Raw genomic sequence first — 13,089 nt, forward strand, 5'->3', positions numbered from 1 at the left:
CTGTTGTGAGATGTTGCCAGTTTTGTTTATCTCATGTGATCATAAACCTGATAACATTGGGTTTTAGACTGACAAAACACGATGTTAAGATATCATCTTGAGCTTTAGTAATTAGTGATGAGTATTTTTCAGTATATTCTTACATTTTCTTGCCCAAACAGTTCATTTATTGATTGACAATGTATTTGTCACATGGATAAATAATGAAAATAATCCTTAGTTGCAGCATTACTATAACATATCTTTTTTTTATGTCAAAGTAATATTAGGAAACTTTAGTGGAAGCATCCATTGCATTGCAAGCAAAACAGCACAATTACTCAGAATTTAGAGATTTTATTTGCCATTTCTGACACAGATTACAGTTCAGTATTTCAGTTGATCATGTAAATTATCCTCTTTATACAGTAGCAGTGGCATGAAAATAAATATACATAAAAAATACAAAACAGAAAGTAACGCTTCCAAATATGGAAGAAAATGATCTAGAACTGTGTGTTGCCTTATTTTTGTTTATTATCTTCAGCAGGCTTGCAAATGCATTTTCTGTATGCAAAAGACTTAAATGTTGAGACTCAATGGGGCAAAACAAAGTCATGAACAGTCTCTGTTTGAATGAAGATCCTCTCTTAATAATTTAATTAATAATTTTCTTTTGGAGTTAATAAGATTTTATTGCACTTTCCAGAACCGTACCATGGAGCAGGCCAGTGGCTAAACACTGTTAGTGGAAAGCCAGTGTCTTCTCCACTCATTGGTTCTTTGTCAAGTTAATGAAGCACTTTTTAAAAGAGATTATTTTCTAGAAAAGGGACCAAGAGGTTGAGGGAAAAGAGATATGTACATACAGTATACATGGATCAGGCCGCCTTGGACAGGCACAAGACATTCACAGTTCTTCTCTACATGATGCATAAATACAAAAACATTTGTAATCATAGATTCTATACTTTGTCTGGAGTGTTTGCAAAAAAACAGCAATCACTTCAACTTAAAAGAAGATTGATATACAGTATGTGCTATCATTGATGTGGGGCTGTTATTGCTGGTTGAACTCTGTATCACACTCTCAGTGAGAGAAGTCTGTCGTGAAGTTTACAAACAGCAGTCACCAGTTGCAGATGAAAGGAATTGGGAAAAAAAACGTAAATATATTACCTTACAGGAAATACAATTTTCAATTTAATCTATATGTTTATATATATATATGTACTAGGAAACATTTAGAACTCATTTTTAATATATTCAAAAGTAAACAGTGAATGTTTGTGGTTATTAAAACAAGGAAAACCTTTTGGTTTTGCAATAAAATATATGTAACTTTTTGTTCTACACAGTACAGTAAAAATCTTCAGTTTATGAGGACAAACCGGTCAAAAAAAAACAGTGGTGTTAAAGCATACCCCCCTTAGTTAACTGTTTGGTCCAAATATCACTAGTAGTGTACAATATTGAAATGCCATTATTTCTTTGTCTAAAGTAGAGATATGAAATAAGAACTGGAAAGATATGCTGCTGTCTAATCCAAAGTTTGCTGATGCTTAAAGCAGAACGTTTCACTTTTCTTGACCCTTGTTTCCTCAAGTGCAATTGAGCATTCACATGAAAACAACAATGCATGAAAACTTAAAAGACAGCTTTAACATATGTAGACATGTAATGAAGGCATCACCCTTTACGGCTATCGCCCTGGTCAAAGGTCCAGACAAATGAAATGGTTGTGTGGTTTTTGATAAAGCTGGCTCCCCTTGGCCAGCTGCTGCTGCTGCTGTCGTCCAAACTGCCTTTTCGAACCTCAGGCACTTCTCTTCATGTCACTTCACCAGTAGCTCTGAGGTCCAGAGCCATCAGAGTGCGTTGTTTTATGACCCCAGAGTGCATCCATACTTGGCACACATATATTGTAGTTTGGGTGGTTGAGGCAGAAGAGTAGGGCCAGTGGTGTTGTAACATGAGAGTCCCCATCTGTACACTAGTCATATACAAGATCCGTCAAGATCTGCCCCTCGTTGTTCATGTCCATTTGTCAGTTAGATCCCCTTATCAGGCCTTAGTTGAAATGTCCCCTCAGACAGGTTGCTCTAGTGTGGTCCATCTGCCTAGGTAAGACTCTCAATCCAGAGCTTTTGTCCTGTTTCTTGTTCATTCCCAGGATAGAAGGGCAGCGATGTTGGCTTTCACATGAAGGAGTGGTCTGCCGGAGGCCCGTAAGAGAAACCTGGGAAGGCTCCAGCTGCTTCCTTAACGCTGCTGGTCACAGTCAGGGTGTCAGTGCACAGGGAGGAGGACACGGGCAGGTGGGTGAACTCAGGGTCAAAGTGTCGGAGGTCTGTAGGACCAGACTGTGAAACCAAGCAGAAGGGACGATTAGACATGATACTAATAGGTGATTATTGTTAAGTATTGTATTACTAAATTACGGAAACTGATTCATTGTTTAAGTCATTAGTCTTAGATAAAATCAGTAATTGATAATGAAAATAATTATTGGTTATAATCCTAGTTTGAACATACCACTGAGGGAACAAATGGAGGCGTGATCTTCTTGGCCATCAGGTCATCCCAGTTGATTGGAGAAAAGAAGGAATGGTACTTGAGTTCAAGCTGGAGAGAAACAGAAATTCGAGATGAGCAGACTCATAGCAAACAAGCCCCACGGATCTCTCACAGCTCTCCATGTTGCATGTACTTAAGGGGCAGCTGTGCGCACTTACAAAATCATCCTTCACTCCCAGCCTCTTGGTGCGGTCCTTCTGCAGGAGGCCCTCCAGCAGCTCCCTGCCTGCGTTTGACACGTTGGGCTTGAGCACCGGAGCCTTGTGCAGGATGTTGTTGTACATCTCAGCTGTGTTGCGACTGTAGAACGGAGGCTGTAAAACAAAAGTGATGACAGCAAATTGAGTTCATTTGGTATATAAACAAACAGGGGAGTTCAGTTCACAGGCGTAAAGTCACTGGTTTCACTTACAAGTCCATAGAGCATCTCATAGAGCACAGATCCCAGGCACCACCAGTCGACAGTGCGGTCGTACGCCTGCTTCTGGAGAACCTCAGGGGCCAAGTACTGTGAGGAGAGCAACAGGAAAAAGTCAGTGCAAGTCCAGGATTTATAATTTGTCCTGATTGGTGTTGATAATGAGAATGTGTGGCAGTCTGTAGATTTGTTTTGTACCTCAGGTGTCCCGCAGAAGGTAGTTGTGGTCCCATTGGGCTCAAGGCCTTCTTTGCAGAGACCAAAGTCTGTCAGGACAATATGTCCCTGTGAGTCTAAGAGGATGTTCTCGGGTTTCAAGTCCCTGTAATGAAAAAGAAGAAAGGATTATTCAAAAGTGCGTTAAAGCTAATGTATTATTCCTTCTCATTCCTTCCAGATTATGTTCACAGTTGCCCACTAGGGGGTGCTGTAGGGCCGTTAATTACCTGTACACAATGTGCAGGGAGTGGAGGTAGCCAAGTGCACTTGCAATTTCAGCAGCGTAAAACCTGGCTCTGGGCTCCAGGAAGATCCTCTCTCTCTGGAGATGGTAGAACAGCTGGAGAGGAAAAAAAAATCAGACAACATCTGTCAACACCTACTTCAAACAGATTTTGATATTTTGACCTGATTCAGTTTTTTGGATTTCTGGGTATTGCGAGACTGTGACTTACCTCTCCACCATTAACGTAGTCCAGCACAAAATACAGTTTGTCAGTAGTCTGGAAAGAGTAGTGCAGCCCCACCAGGAAGGGGTGTTTGATGTTCTTCATCAGCACACTACGCTCAGCCATGATATGCTTTTGCTGGGGGGGTGAGGGTAGAAGATATATCAGACTCTGTATTCATCTCGGCAGCATTTGACATTATAAGGAGGAAATGATGTCTGATATCTGAAATTCAATTTTAGTCATGAAAACATATCTAAGGGTCTTACCTCTTTCTTCTTCAGGATGATTTTCTTCTGCAGCACTTTGACAGCGTAGTATTTGGTGGACTCCTTGTGTCGAGCCAGCAGAACCTGTAATAGAGCAAACATTTACATGAGTGTTAACAGCAACGATAGATATGAACGGGTGAGAGCAGATAGTTACATGAAAGACAGACAGAGAAACATGCTCACCTTTCCAAAGCTGCCTTTGCCGATGATTTTGAGGTAGTCAAAATCACAGGGTTTGATCCTGATGTGGAGAGACAGACAGAAAATTAGGATTTTTATTGTAGGTTTCTTTACAAAACTGTCAACATTTAAGATAAGTTTTTAAGATAAGGAGTTTTTATAAGGCTACTTACTGAGTGTCCTCAGCCAGTGAACTTCTGGAATTTAGGCACATCTGAAAGATATGAAATGGGGGAAATGATAAATACGTTGCTGTGTCTTGGAATGAAAATGAGTCATAGTTAGACAGTAAACAGTTTCTACTTACCGGACTTTCAGGAAGTTCATCATTTTCCACCTCCTCATTCTGATTCTCATCAATCTTCAGAAGACTGTTAACTTCAACACTGGAAAAAAAAAAACAAGTATAGTTATAAGATGGATTTTAATATCAGCTATTTTTCTTTTACAGTGTGGCTCAGTGACGATTGCATTTGAACTTTGTTTACAGGCTCTAAAGCTGTTCGTGCGACTGAAAAGTTGAATGAAATCTCCCCCACTTGTTTGTGAATGACCGTCTGAAACTTCCAGACAGGTCAGGTTTATGAAGGGCTCATCGGCGTGTAACTACCTAACCTGTCTGAGAAAAAGCTTAAGCCGCTGACCCACGACAGGAGGGTTCAGACAGCTCTGCAGGACTCAGCGGTCCAGCTCAGACACCCTTTTCCTCCTGGAGCATCTGGTGAGGGACAGATGCAGTGCTTTGGTATTTTTCCAGCACCAGACCCTGACATGGACGGCAGGCTATGGAGTTCAGGACGGTGTGATGTGCCAGGCCATGTATCATGTAATAATTGAATTACTGGTTTATCCTCGTCTAGGGGACAGAGGGGATTTGCCTGAAAGGTGATTATGAAGTGGAGAGGTTGCTAAAGGGATCGTCATGAAAGGACTATTCTTGCCCTGGCTTCTTGGACCCAGATTATAGTTTTCACAGAATGTCCTGCCAAACTCAGGTGGCTGATTGGATCGGCACAATTAGTGCACGCTGATCATGAATGGGCTAGTGATCAGAAATAAATACTAGAGCCCATAGAGCCAGGAAGTAAGTGATGCCCGGAGATGCTCCTTGCGCCTCATTTTGATGCCAATTTTCCATCCAAATTTAACTTTTGAACTCAATTTCCTTTTTCATGGAGATACTTACTGTTGGCAGATATGTGGGGTAGACACCAGCTTCTGGATGAAGTCATTCAGCCCCATTTTTCTCTCCTTGATGAAAGCTGCAAAGAGGGAGAGGCAGAGGGACATCACACATTAAATATCATTCAACACGCACGAGTTAAAGATTTTCGTCTCCAATTAGAGGGGAACATATCCTTGTTGGACATGTAATCCGCTGTTTATGAGTTCCAGATATCCTGTTATAGAGTAGATTTGCGTGTTGTGTGTAGACCTCTAATGCTGCGGGCTTATAGGTTATGCAACCACTTGGGTCACTCATTCAGATACCAGCAGTGGTGGCCAACAAAGCATTTTCCATTCTAGATTCTTTGTACAATGCGATTAACCCGTTTTTGTGAATTTTAGGCAGATTTCTTGTCAGTGACACATTATTCCAAGCGATTGATGTGAATTTTTTTTTACCAACAACAAAGCACTTTGCAATTAAATTTAATTACTAATCAGCGCATCTCAATAAACACCGTTCATTTAGTTGGGCTTACTGAGAAAAACATAGCTTCAGTCATGAGTAGTAATTGTAATAGTAATTTTAATAATTGTATTATTATTATTGTCGCTCACCGGCAAGAACGGCTACAATCCCCCTCATTTTGCAGTAAGTAAGATCGCATCCAGCTTCAGTCACGGCCATGTTGAGCGTTAAACAAATATCCAATATAAAACACAAGGGAAGGAAAAAAAGCAGAGTGGTAGCTCCTCTGGTTTCCGTCAGTTATCGCTGACTTCAACGTGTCGCGTCCCGTTAAACCGGCAGAGCTCAACAGACCGCACTCCGCTCTGCAACTCCTCTGCCCACCGAGCGAGCCAGGCAGCTTATTTATACGACACACGTGGTACTGGTGGCCACACCCCCCCCCTCCTTCGTCGTCACCCGGTGTAACCACGGCAACCACTTGCGGGGCGTGACGTCACGGGATTCCGCTGCAGCCATCCTTTGCCTGCAGGGGATGACGAAGAGAGCTCACCGCAGAGGAGGAGGACGGCTGGGTGTGGGGGGTGGGGGGGTCCTTCACACTCCCACCTACTCCCCCATCCTCGTCCCCCACCTCCTCTCCTTCTGTCAGTGGAGAGCTCTGACTGTAGTCACCGCTCATACAAAGGGATTAAAGTCAGTTATTATGGAGGAGGACAAAGAGCTGCAGAACAAAGCCCGTACTTTCTTTTTTTTTTCTTTTTTGGCTTTTGGTATCATGGCTGCGTTCAGACCCTGCAGTCGTTTTATTTTGAAAGGATGTGGGGAAATGTATGTCACGCTTGGTGCATTTCAGCTTCCCCTGCAACAGCTGCAATCTGTGACCCCAGTAACCCTCATTAAAGGTTAGAATCATCACCATGTGCTCTGCATTCTAAATAATCAGTGGATCTCCGTGGCTGATAAGGTCACGGTCATGAAGGTGACTCGTTGGCTCGGCAGAATTACGTAAATTCAGAGAAATTACACATGACATCATGCTCATCTAAGCCTACGGAGTGATCGGTCCAGCTGTCAGAGATGTGGTCCACTAACCCTGTAAGTTACATAACTGTGCCATAATGCAGATAGCTATACTGCCTGAGGAGGAGAGTGAGCCGCACAGTAAATTTTTCCAGCCGTTGTTCGTGATTTTTCAGCAGCGGTTATTTGGCTTCTGTTGACTGAAGTGCCGTTTGATCACACATAGAGCACTTATGGCTTTTTCAGTGAGTGTTCAGAACTGTTTAATCATCTTTTATCCCACAAGGAGAGTGATAACACATTTTTCTTGTGACTGATTGCTGCCCTCAGTGAGCATATTGTGTACTTTATCTTGTACTTATTTCCGTTTCATGCTACTTTATGCATCTGCTCCACTGTATATGTCAGGAATGTACTGTGCCTCCAACTCCCCAACATATGTAAAGTACTGAATACTTTTATTTGATTATTTAAGTACAATTTGCTGAGAATACTTTTGCTTGAGTAACATTTTCAAAGCAGTACTTTTATTTATAATGGAATAATTTCATACTGTGAGGGCTGCAACCACTAGTTATTTTTATTTTCGATTAATGAATTATCTTGTCAATTAATGGTTTTGTCTATAAAGTTTCAGAAAACAGTAAAAAATGACCTTTAGGACTTCCCATAACTGAAGTGGATATCTTCAGATGTTGTTTTGATCGACCAGCAATCCAAAACCTGAAAATATTCAGTGTTTTATCATAAATGACAAACCAAACCATCAAACCCTCTCTTCTGAGAAGCTGGAGCCAGGAAATGTTTGGCATTTTCCTTAAAAGAGCAACTAAAACAATCATTCGAAAATTAATCATCAAATAAAAAAGATTTAGTGATCAGCCTATCAATTAATCAACTGATCGCTGCAGCTCTGCTACTTCTTCTTATTCTAAGGATTCATTCATGTGTCTGTGGAGAGCTCTTGGGTTTGTCCCCCTGTTTAACATGTGACATTCATGCATACTTTGTAGGAAGTGAGACTCCACAGGACCGGTACTTTTTGTACTGGGGAAAGAGGAAGTTAAGCATGTGCCCAAACAGACACGAGCTGGTGCTGGTGTTGGCTGGCGTTTGCTCAGGTACTCTGGAAGGCTACCTGAGCAAACACTAAGAGCTCATCCTCATCTCTGTTTACGTTGAAACGCACCAGATCCAGTTGCATGACACCGACACCTCTCGGGCTTTGTGTGAGGCTTTTTCCTCACCTCATGTCGTCTTTCTCTGAATTATTCAAGTGTATCATGTTATCGTTTCTGGTAATGTGTGCATGGATAAACATGACTAGGGTGGTTCCCTTTTACAGGGTCATTCCTCTGCCACTTCTGTCTTTGATTTGCATTGTTTCTGTTGTGATGGAACAGTCAAAAACAGTAATGGGAAAGTCGGGTGTTACAAAGCAGCTGGTTGAAGTAGTATTTCCTCTTTTGAAATTGCAGTGTTTTTCAGAGTGAGAACAGTGACGTATTCACTTTTATTTCAGTCTGACTCCAAAATGACTTCTTTTTATGTGTTGTTTTGCCCAACTACCAGTTCAGAACCTATAGCTGTTCAATTTACTGCAATCTGAATAAACTTTGAGAAGCTGGAAATATAAATTATGAGTAAATTTAGATTTAAAAATACTTTAATTAATTAATTGATTAACTAATATGATTTCAAATCTGGTGGTGATACATTAAATATGTTCTGTTCCGTAGAAAGTTTCAGATAGATCACTGCCACTGAACTGATCATGCATTAGAGATGTCAACTCTCAGTTTCTCTCTGTCTCTCAGTAAATGTCACTCCAGTGCCAGCACTGTCATGTGTCACATGACATATTAATCAGGTTTTATTTAGCGCCTTCACAGAAGCTTCCCTGTTTTCCATTGCTCTGTCCAATCATGTGACTGATGCTGAGCAGCACTTCCGCTCGCCGACAAGTATTGGTGTGAATCACTCACCATCAGGTCCAGTAAAAGCCTTTCTAACTCTGGTGGGGTGCCATCGATCATCCTTCGCCAACCTCAGCGGTGGTACCGCTTGTGCCACACGACTACAAGCTCTCTCTTAGCCCCAGTTTGTGTCTCCCATGTAGAGGGAGCTGAAATGAAACCGGAACTTTGGGGCTCTGTTCGAGAAGTCAGAAAACCTCATTCAAAGTCATGCTGACATTTGCAAAAACCTAAAGTTACGATGATGGCGGTGTCTGAGCTGTGGCAGCGGTAGATTTTTCATACTGAAAATAAATAATATATTCAGTAGCAGGAAATTGTTGTTAAATGGTTGGGTTTGTCAAAGATGGCCTGGGTGTTTATTTTTCAGAAAAGTAGATGCTTAACTCTGTGAACTAAAATGTAATGGTAAAACATGAGAGGCACAAAAGGGGGCTAACTGAACACTGGATCGCTACCTGCGTGCTGCTTGCCTCCAGCGTAGTGGGTAGGAGGCAGCAGAAGGTGGATGAATGAGTCATACAGGCAAACAAACCTGCGTGGACCAAGTGTAAGGCTGAGAGGAAGTCTGCTGGCTGATGAGGACGGAGGATCTCTAATTACACTGTGGGTCTTGTTGACTGGCTCTGAGCAGCGATCGCGGCCTTGTGTGTTTTCGCACCCACGCAGTCATACCGGTGTCGTCAGCCTCTGCTCTCGCTTGAGAGCAGAGTTCTGCTAAAATATCATCTCCTTTCACTTCCTTTTCTCTGTTTGATCTTGCCACCTGCATCATTCTCTCACACACCGTTAGCAATTAGCATCACTCATACGGAGAACCGCAGAGACGCACACCGGAGGTGGCGGTCCAGCCTGACTGCGTCGCAGTGCAGCCTCAGGCCCCCAATGGGTGGGAGCAGATTTTGGCTCACGAAACCAGGGTTAGAATTACGCCGTCTTTGTTTCCCTCCTGAATTCTCAGGCAGAAGATGAGATGTGTTTTTTATTTTTCCTATTCTCCACGGGGATTAGATGGCTGCTCATGTGCCTGCTTCATCAGATAAAAAAAAAAGAGGATAGAAATGTTTGCTCTCTTATGTGATGACTCAGACACACTCTGCTGCCAAATTATTCCATAATGTTTTTCTTTAATTTGCTGCCAAGCAAGTGCTGATGAGCCAGCTTATTTAGAACTGCAAAGCCTCTATTAATTATATTAATGTGACTGATATTACTGCTGTGATTGCCATCAAGATGATAGGATGAGGTTTTTCACCATGCGCTCTGGTTTTAGTGCCAGCCTGACGTGTGTTTGCTCAGTTAGAAGTTATTGCAGTGCTGTATGCGACTCTATAGGGCAGGTTTCCTGTGCATTGGTGAAACTTGCAGTTCAGTTAAAAGGAAGCAGATAAGAAAAGCCATTTTTCATCATTCACAACACCAGACTCTCATTCACTAACCTGGCCTCCCTGTCAGCCAAACCTCATGAATCAGTAGACAGTGCTGACTTCCGTTGTTGAATACAGTTCCTTTTTCCTCTGGTCATAGCCCACGCCGTGTACATGCTCTGTACGTAGCAACAACATACCGAACATCTGAAAAAAGCGACTAAACGTTGCGGTGAGCCCGCTCAGTGAACGTCACTGTTACCCGAGAAGCGCAGAGGCCAGTATAAATAAAGCTAACTCACTAGCAACGCCACCACCAAGGTATTAATTTGATCCAGTTTGTGGTCTGCTGAGTGTTGATAGTCTCGCAAATCCAGCGTAAACCTCATGAGGTCAGTTATCGCCATGAGGTATTCATCTGGAAAACATCCTCCGAGAATCAATCGAGTGTTGTAACGTAGTGTGTGAAGTGATCTCGATGATGACAACAACAAGTGGAATCGTGTCACGGATTTGAACCCGGGCGCCAATTTGTGTCAACGACTAATAAAAATAAAATGATGTAAAATGAGGCATTATTTGTGTGACTGCACAGCATATTGTCACCTCATATTTATTCAGGACCTGATTTCTCTCTAAGTCATTTAGACAGACACTGTGTTTTGCCATTTTTAATTATCTGTAAATTGGTCAAAGTCTGATCCAATCCACCTGCAAAGTAATTTTGGTCTGCCTCCACTCATGATGCCCCCTAATCTGAAAAATACTCACTGAGCCTTTCCAGAACACAACGAGTGAAGTGAAGTTTATGTGCTGGCTTTGCGAGGCTACAGAGTGGAGGCCAAATATGGACATCTGTTTGTGGCTAACGCCCGGAAACACGAGCAAGAATACACAGTAGATGTCCAGGTTTGGTGACAGTATTAAAGAATACTTTTAGGGAAATATACTTATTCACTTATTCGATTGACACCACTCTCTGTACGGGACATGTACAATAAATATGGTTGTATAGCCAGCAGCTGGTTCGCTTAGATCAGCCTACAGAAACAGAGGGATAAAGCTAGCCTGGCTCTGTCCAGTGATAACAAAATCTTACTACCAGAACTTCGAAGGATGCTGGTCATAGTTTCATATTTATGCGAAGGTGGTATTGATGTTCTCATCTAGCTCCCAGCAAGAAATGAAACTTGTATTTCCCAAAATGTAGAACTGTTCCTTTAAGGTTTTGGATTTATTAGAAAAGGGCAAATTAGCTTTTCAAATCTCTTCATTCTTAGCTCTGCCTTTCCATCTGTGTCCTTAGGACTAAAAACTGTTTTTCAGGCTATCACTGAACACCAGAATCATCCGATTCTCTCGGTCCTGGTTACAATGTCAAGGCCCGGGAGTAGCTTTTGTCCTCTCAGCTGACAAATGAGATGAGGAGCAGGGGGGGCTGCAGGGAGGAGGTGAGAGGCTCTGGGCTGGACATTAGAAAATTAACCAGACAGTGCGAGAACAGACATAGGATTTCTAGATGATGCCTTTGAATCCAGTCGTGTAGGTGTTTTTGTTGCCAAAAAGCTGTCTAAGAGGAGGCACTGACGTCAAAGCAAGCGGAGGGAATGCAAGGAGGAGGAGGAGAGGATTGAATAGTTAATAAACACTCATAAACACACAAGAGCCACATGGATGAACAGGCGAAAAAGAACAGTATTTAGATGACTGAGAGGAAAAGTTGCACGTCTCAGGGTGCATCCTACTCTGCTGTGCTGCCGAGAGGCTGCGTGTTAATCCCCACACATCTCACAACACAGACAGTGAATTAAAGGAGCGCCTACCTATGAAGGATTTCTTGCCGGTCTTCATGTCCTCCTGAGTGTCTGATTATATTTGCTATCGGGTACGGAGTCTCTGATGAATGAATGCCTGTCTGCTGCAGAGCGTTCAGGTGATTGAGTGCATGAGAAAGATGTAGCCCTCCTGTAAATATGCCTCCTTCTTTCCCTCGTTCGCACTGCGGCTCTGGTCAGAAAAGTCTTCGATTCACTGGCAAATAACTTTCCCCCGGTGCACTTCCCTCTTCCCTCTGCCTCCTCTGCTGTTTCTTCCTCTTATCGCCCTTTCCTGCACTGAGACCGTATAGCTGAAACCAAAGATCTGTGACGCACCTGCTTCTCCTCCTCTGTACACCCCACCCCTCCCCCCACATCCCCACCACCACCTCCACCCTCATCTGTTCTTTTATCTACCTGGAGAGCCTTGAACAAAACAAAAGCAGGTGTCTGGTTACGGCTCCCGTGAGCATGGGACTCCCGCCGGGGGGGGGGGACCAGTCTCCATGACACGGGAACCACCTGAGGAATACAGAGAACAGACAGAGAGGCTTTTAAATCTGCCTTTAATTGGCCACAACTGCACAACTGATGCATTTGCTGCTCATCAGCTTCCTATGCCTCCTTCATTCACTGTCTCACAGGAGTTTCGAGGGTGGAATTATGTGTTTAGTCACACTGACAGCCCTGATCGCTTTGTTAGCCGTCTGCCTCGGGCTGTAGGCCGTCAGATACAATGAGTGCTGTGTGATGAGGAGTGAGGTCTGTGGGGGTAACAGGGGCAACAACAGCATCATTGATGAGTAACGCCCGTCGGTCACACAGTGAAGAGCTGCGCTGAATTATGAGTTTGCTTTGGAAACTGGACTCAGTGAACTACAATCATATTGTATTGAATTTACATAGACGATAGCATGTGACAAAGCTATAACTTATTCAGGAATGATAAGAGATCACACAGGCAGGAAATCCACACAGGTGGAGTTGGGGATTTCCGCTGAAGCAGTATCCTCCAGCTAGCAATTGAGGTTGCAAACATAACAGCACTGGCCTGAGTAGATGCCCAACAGGTGACAAACCAAAGACTGCGCTTTCAGGTGACTGGATAATGTTTCTGTTGTGCACTTCAGACACAGTGGTGAAGAATGGCTCCCTGGGTTTTGCCCAATTCCTGCT

The 13,089-nt window shown here is 43.0% G+C and overlaps 1 protein-coding gene across 2 annotated transcripts; it reads right to left on the reverse strand.

Moving 5' to 3' along the window:
- Positions 1-320: 320 nt before the first annotated feature.
- si:ch211-195b13.1 (STKc_SGK domain-containing protein) lies at positions 321-12,159 on the reverse strand. Of its 2 annotated transcripts, none has more exons than XM_041052796.1 (13): positions 11,920-12,159; positions 5,281-5,356; positions 4,402-4,480; positions 4,268-4,308; positions 4,098-4,155; positions 3,912-3,995; positions 3,649-3,780; positions 3,421-3,533; positions 3,173-3,296; positions 2,969-3,064; positions 2,715-2,870; positions 2,515-2,604; positions 321-2,342 (listed from the first exon to the last, which is right to left on the reverse strand). In XM_041052796.1, exons 1-13 carry the CDS (start codon positions 11,945-11,947, stop codon positions 2,178-2,180), a joined length of 1,242 nt encoding a protein of 413 aa, XP_040908730.1. In that variant the 5' UTR covers positions 11,948-12,159; the 3' UTR covers positions 321-2,177. The 2 variants fall into 2 exon arrangements, with proteins under 2 accessions (XP_040908730.1, XP_040908729.1); XM_041052795.1 differs by lacking the exon at positions 11,920-12,159 and adding an exon at positions 5,880-6,095.
- Positions 12,160-13,089: the final 930 nt, after the last annotated feature.

This window comes from Toxotes jaculatrix, chromosome 13 (assembly GCF_017976425.1).
Source record: "Toxotes jaculatrix isolate fToxJac2 chromosome 13, fToxJac2.pri, whole genome shotgun sequence".
NCBI classification, from domain to species: domain Eukaryota; kingdom Metazoa; phylum Chordata; class Actinopteri; family Toxotidae; genus Toxotes; species Toxotes jaculatrix.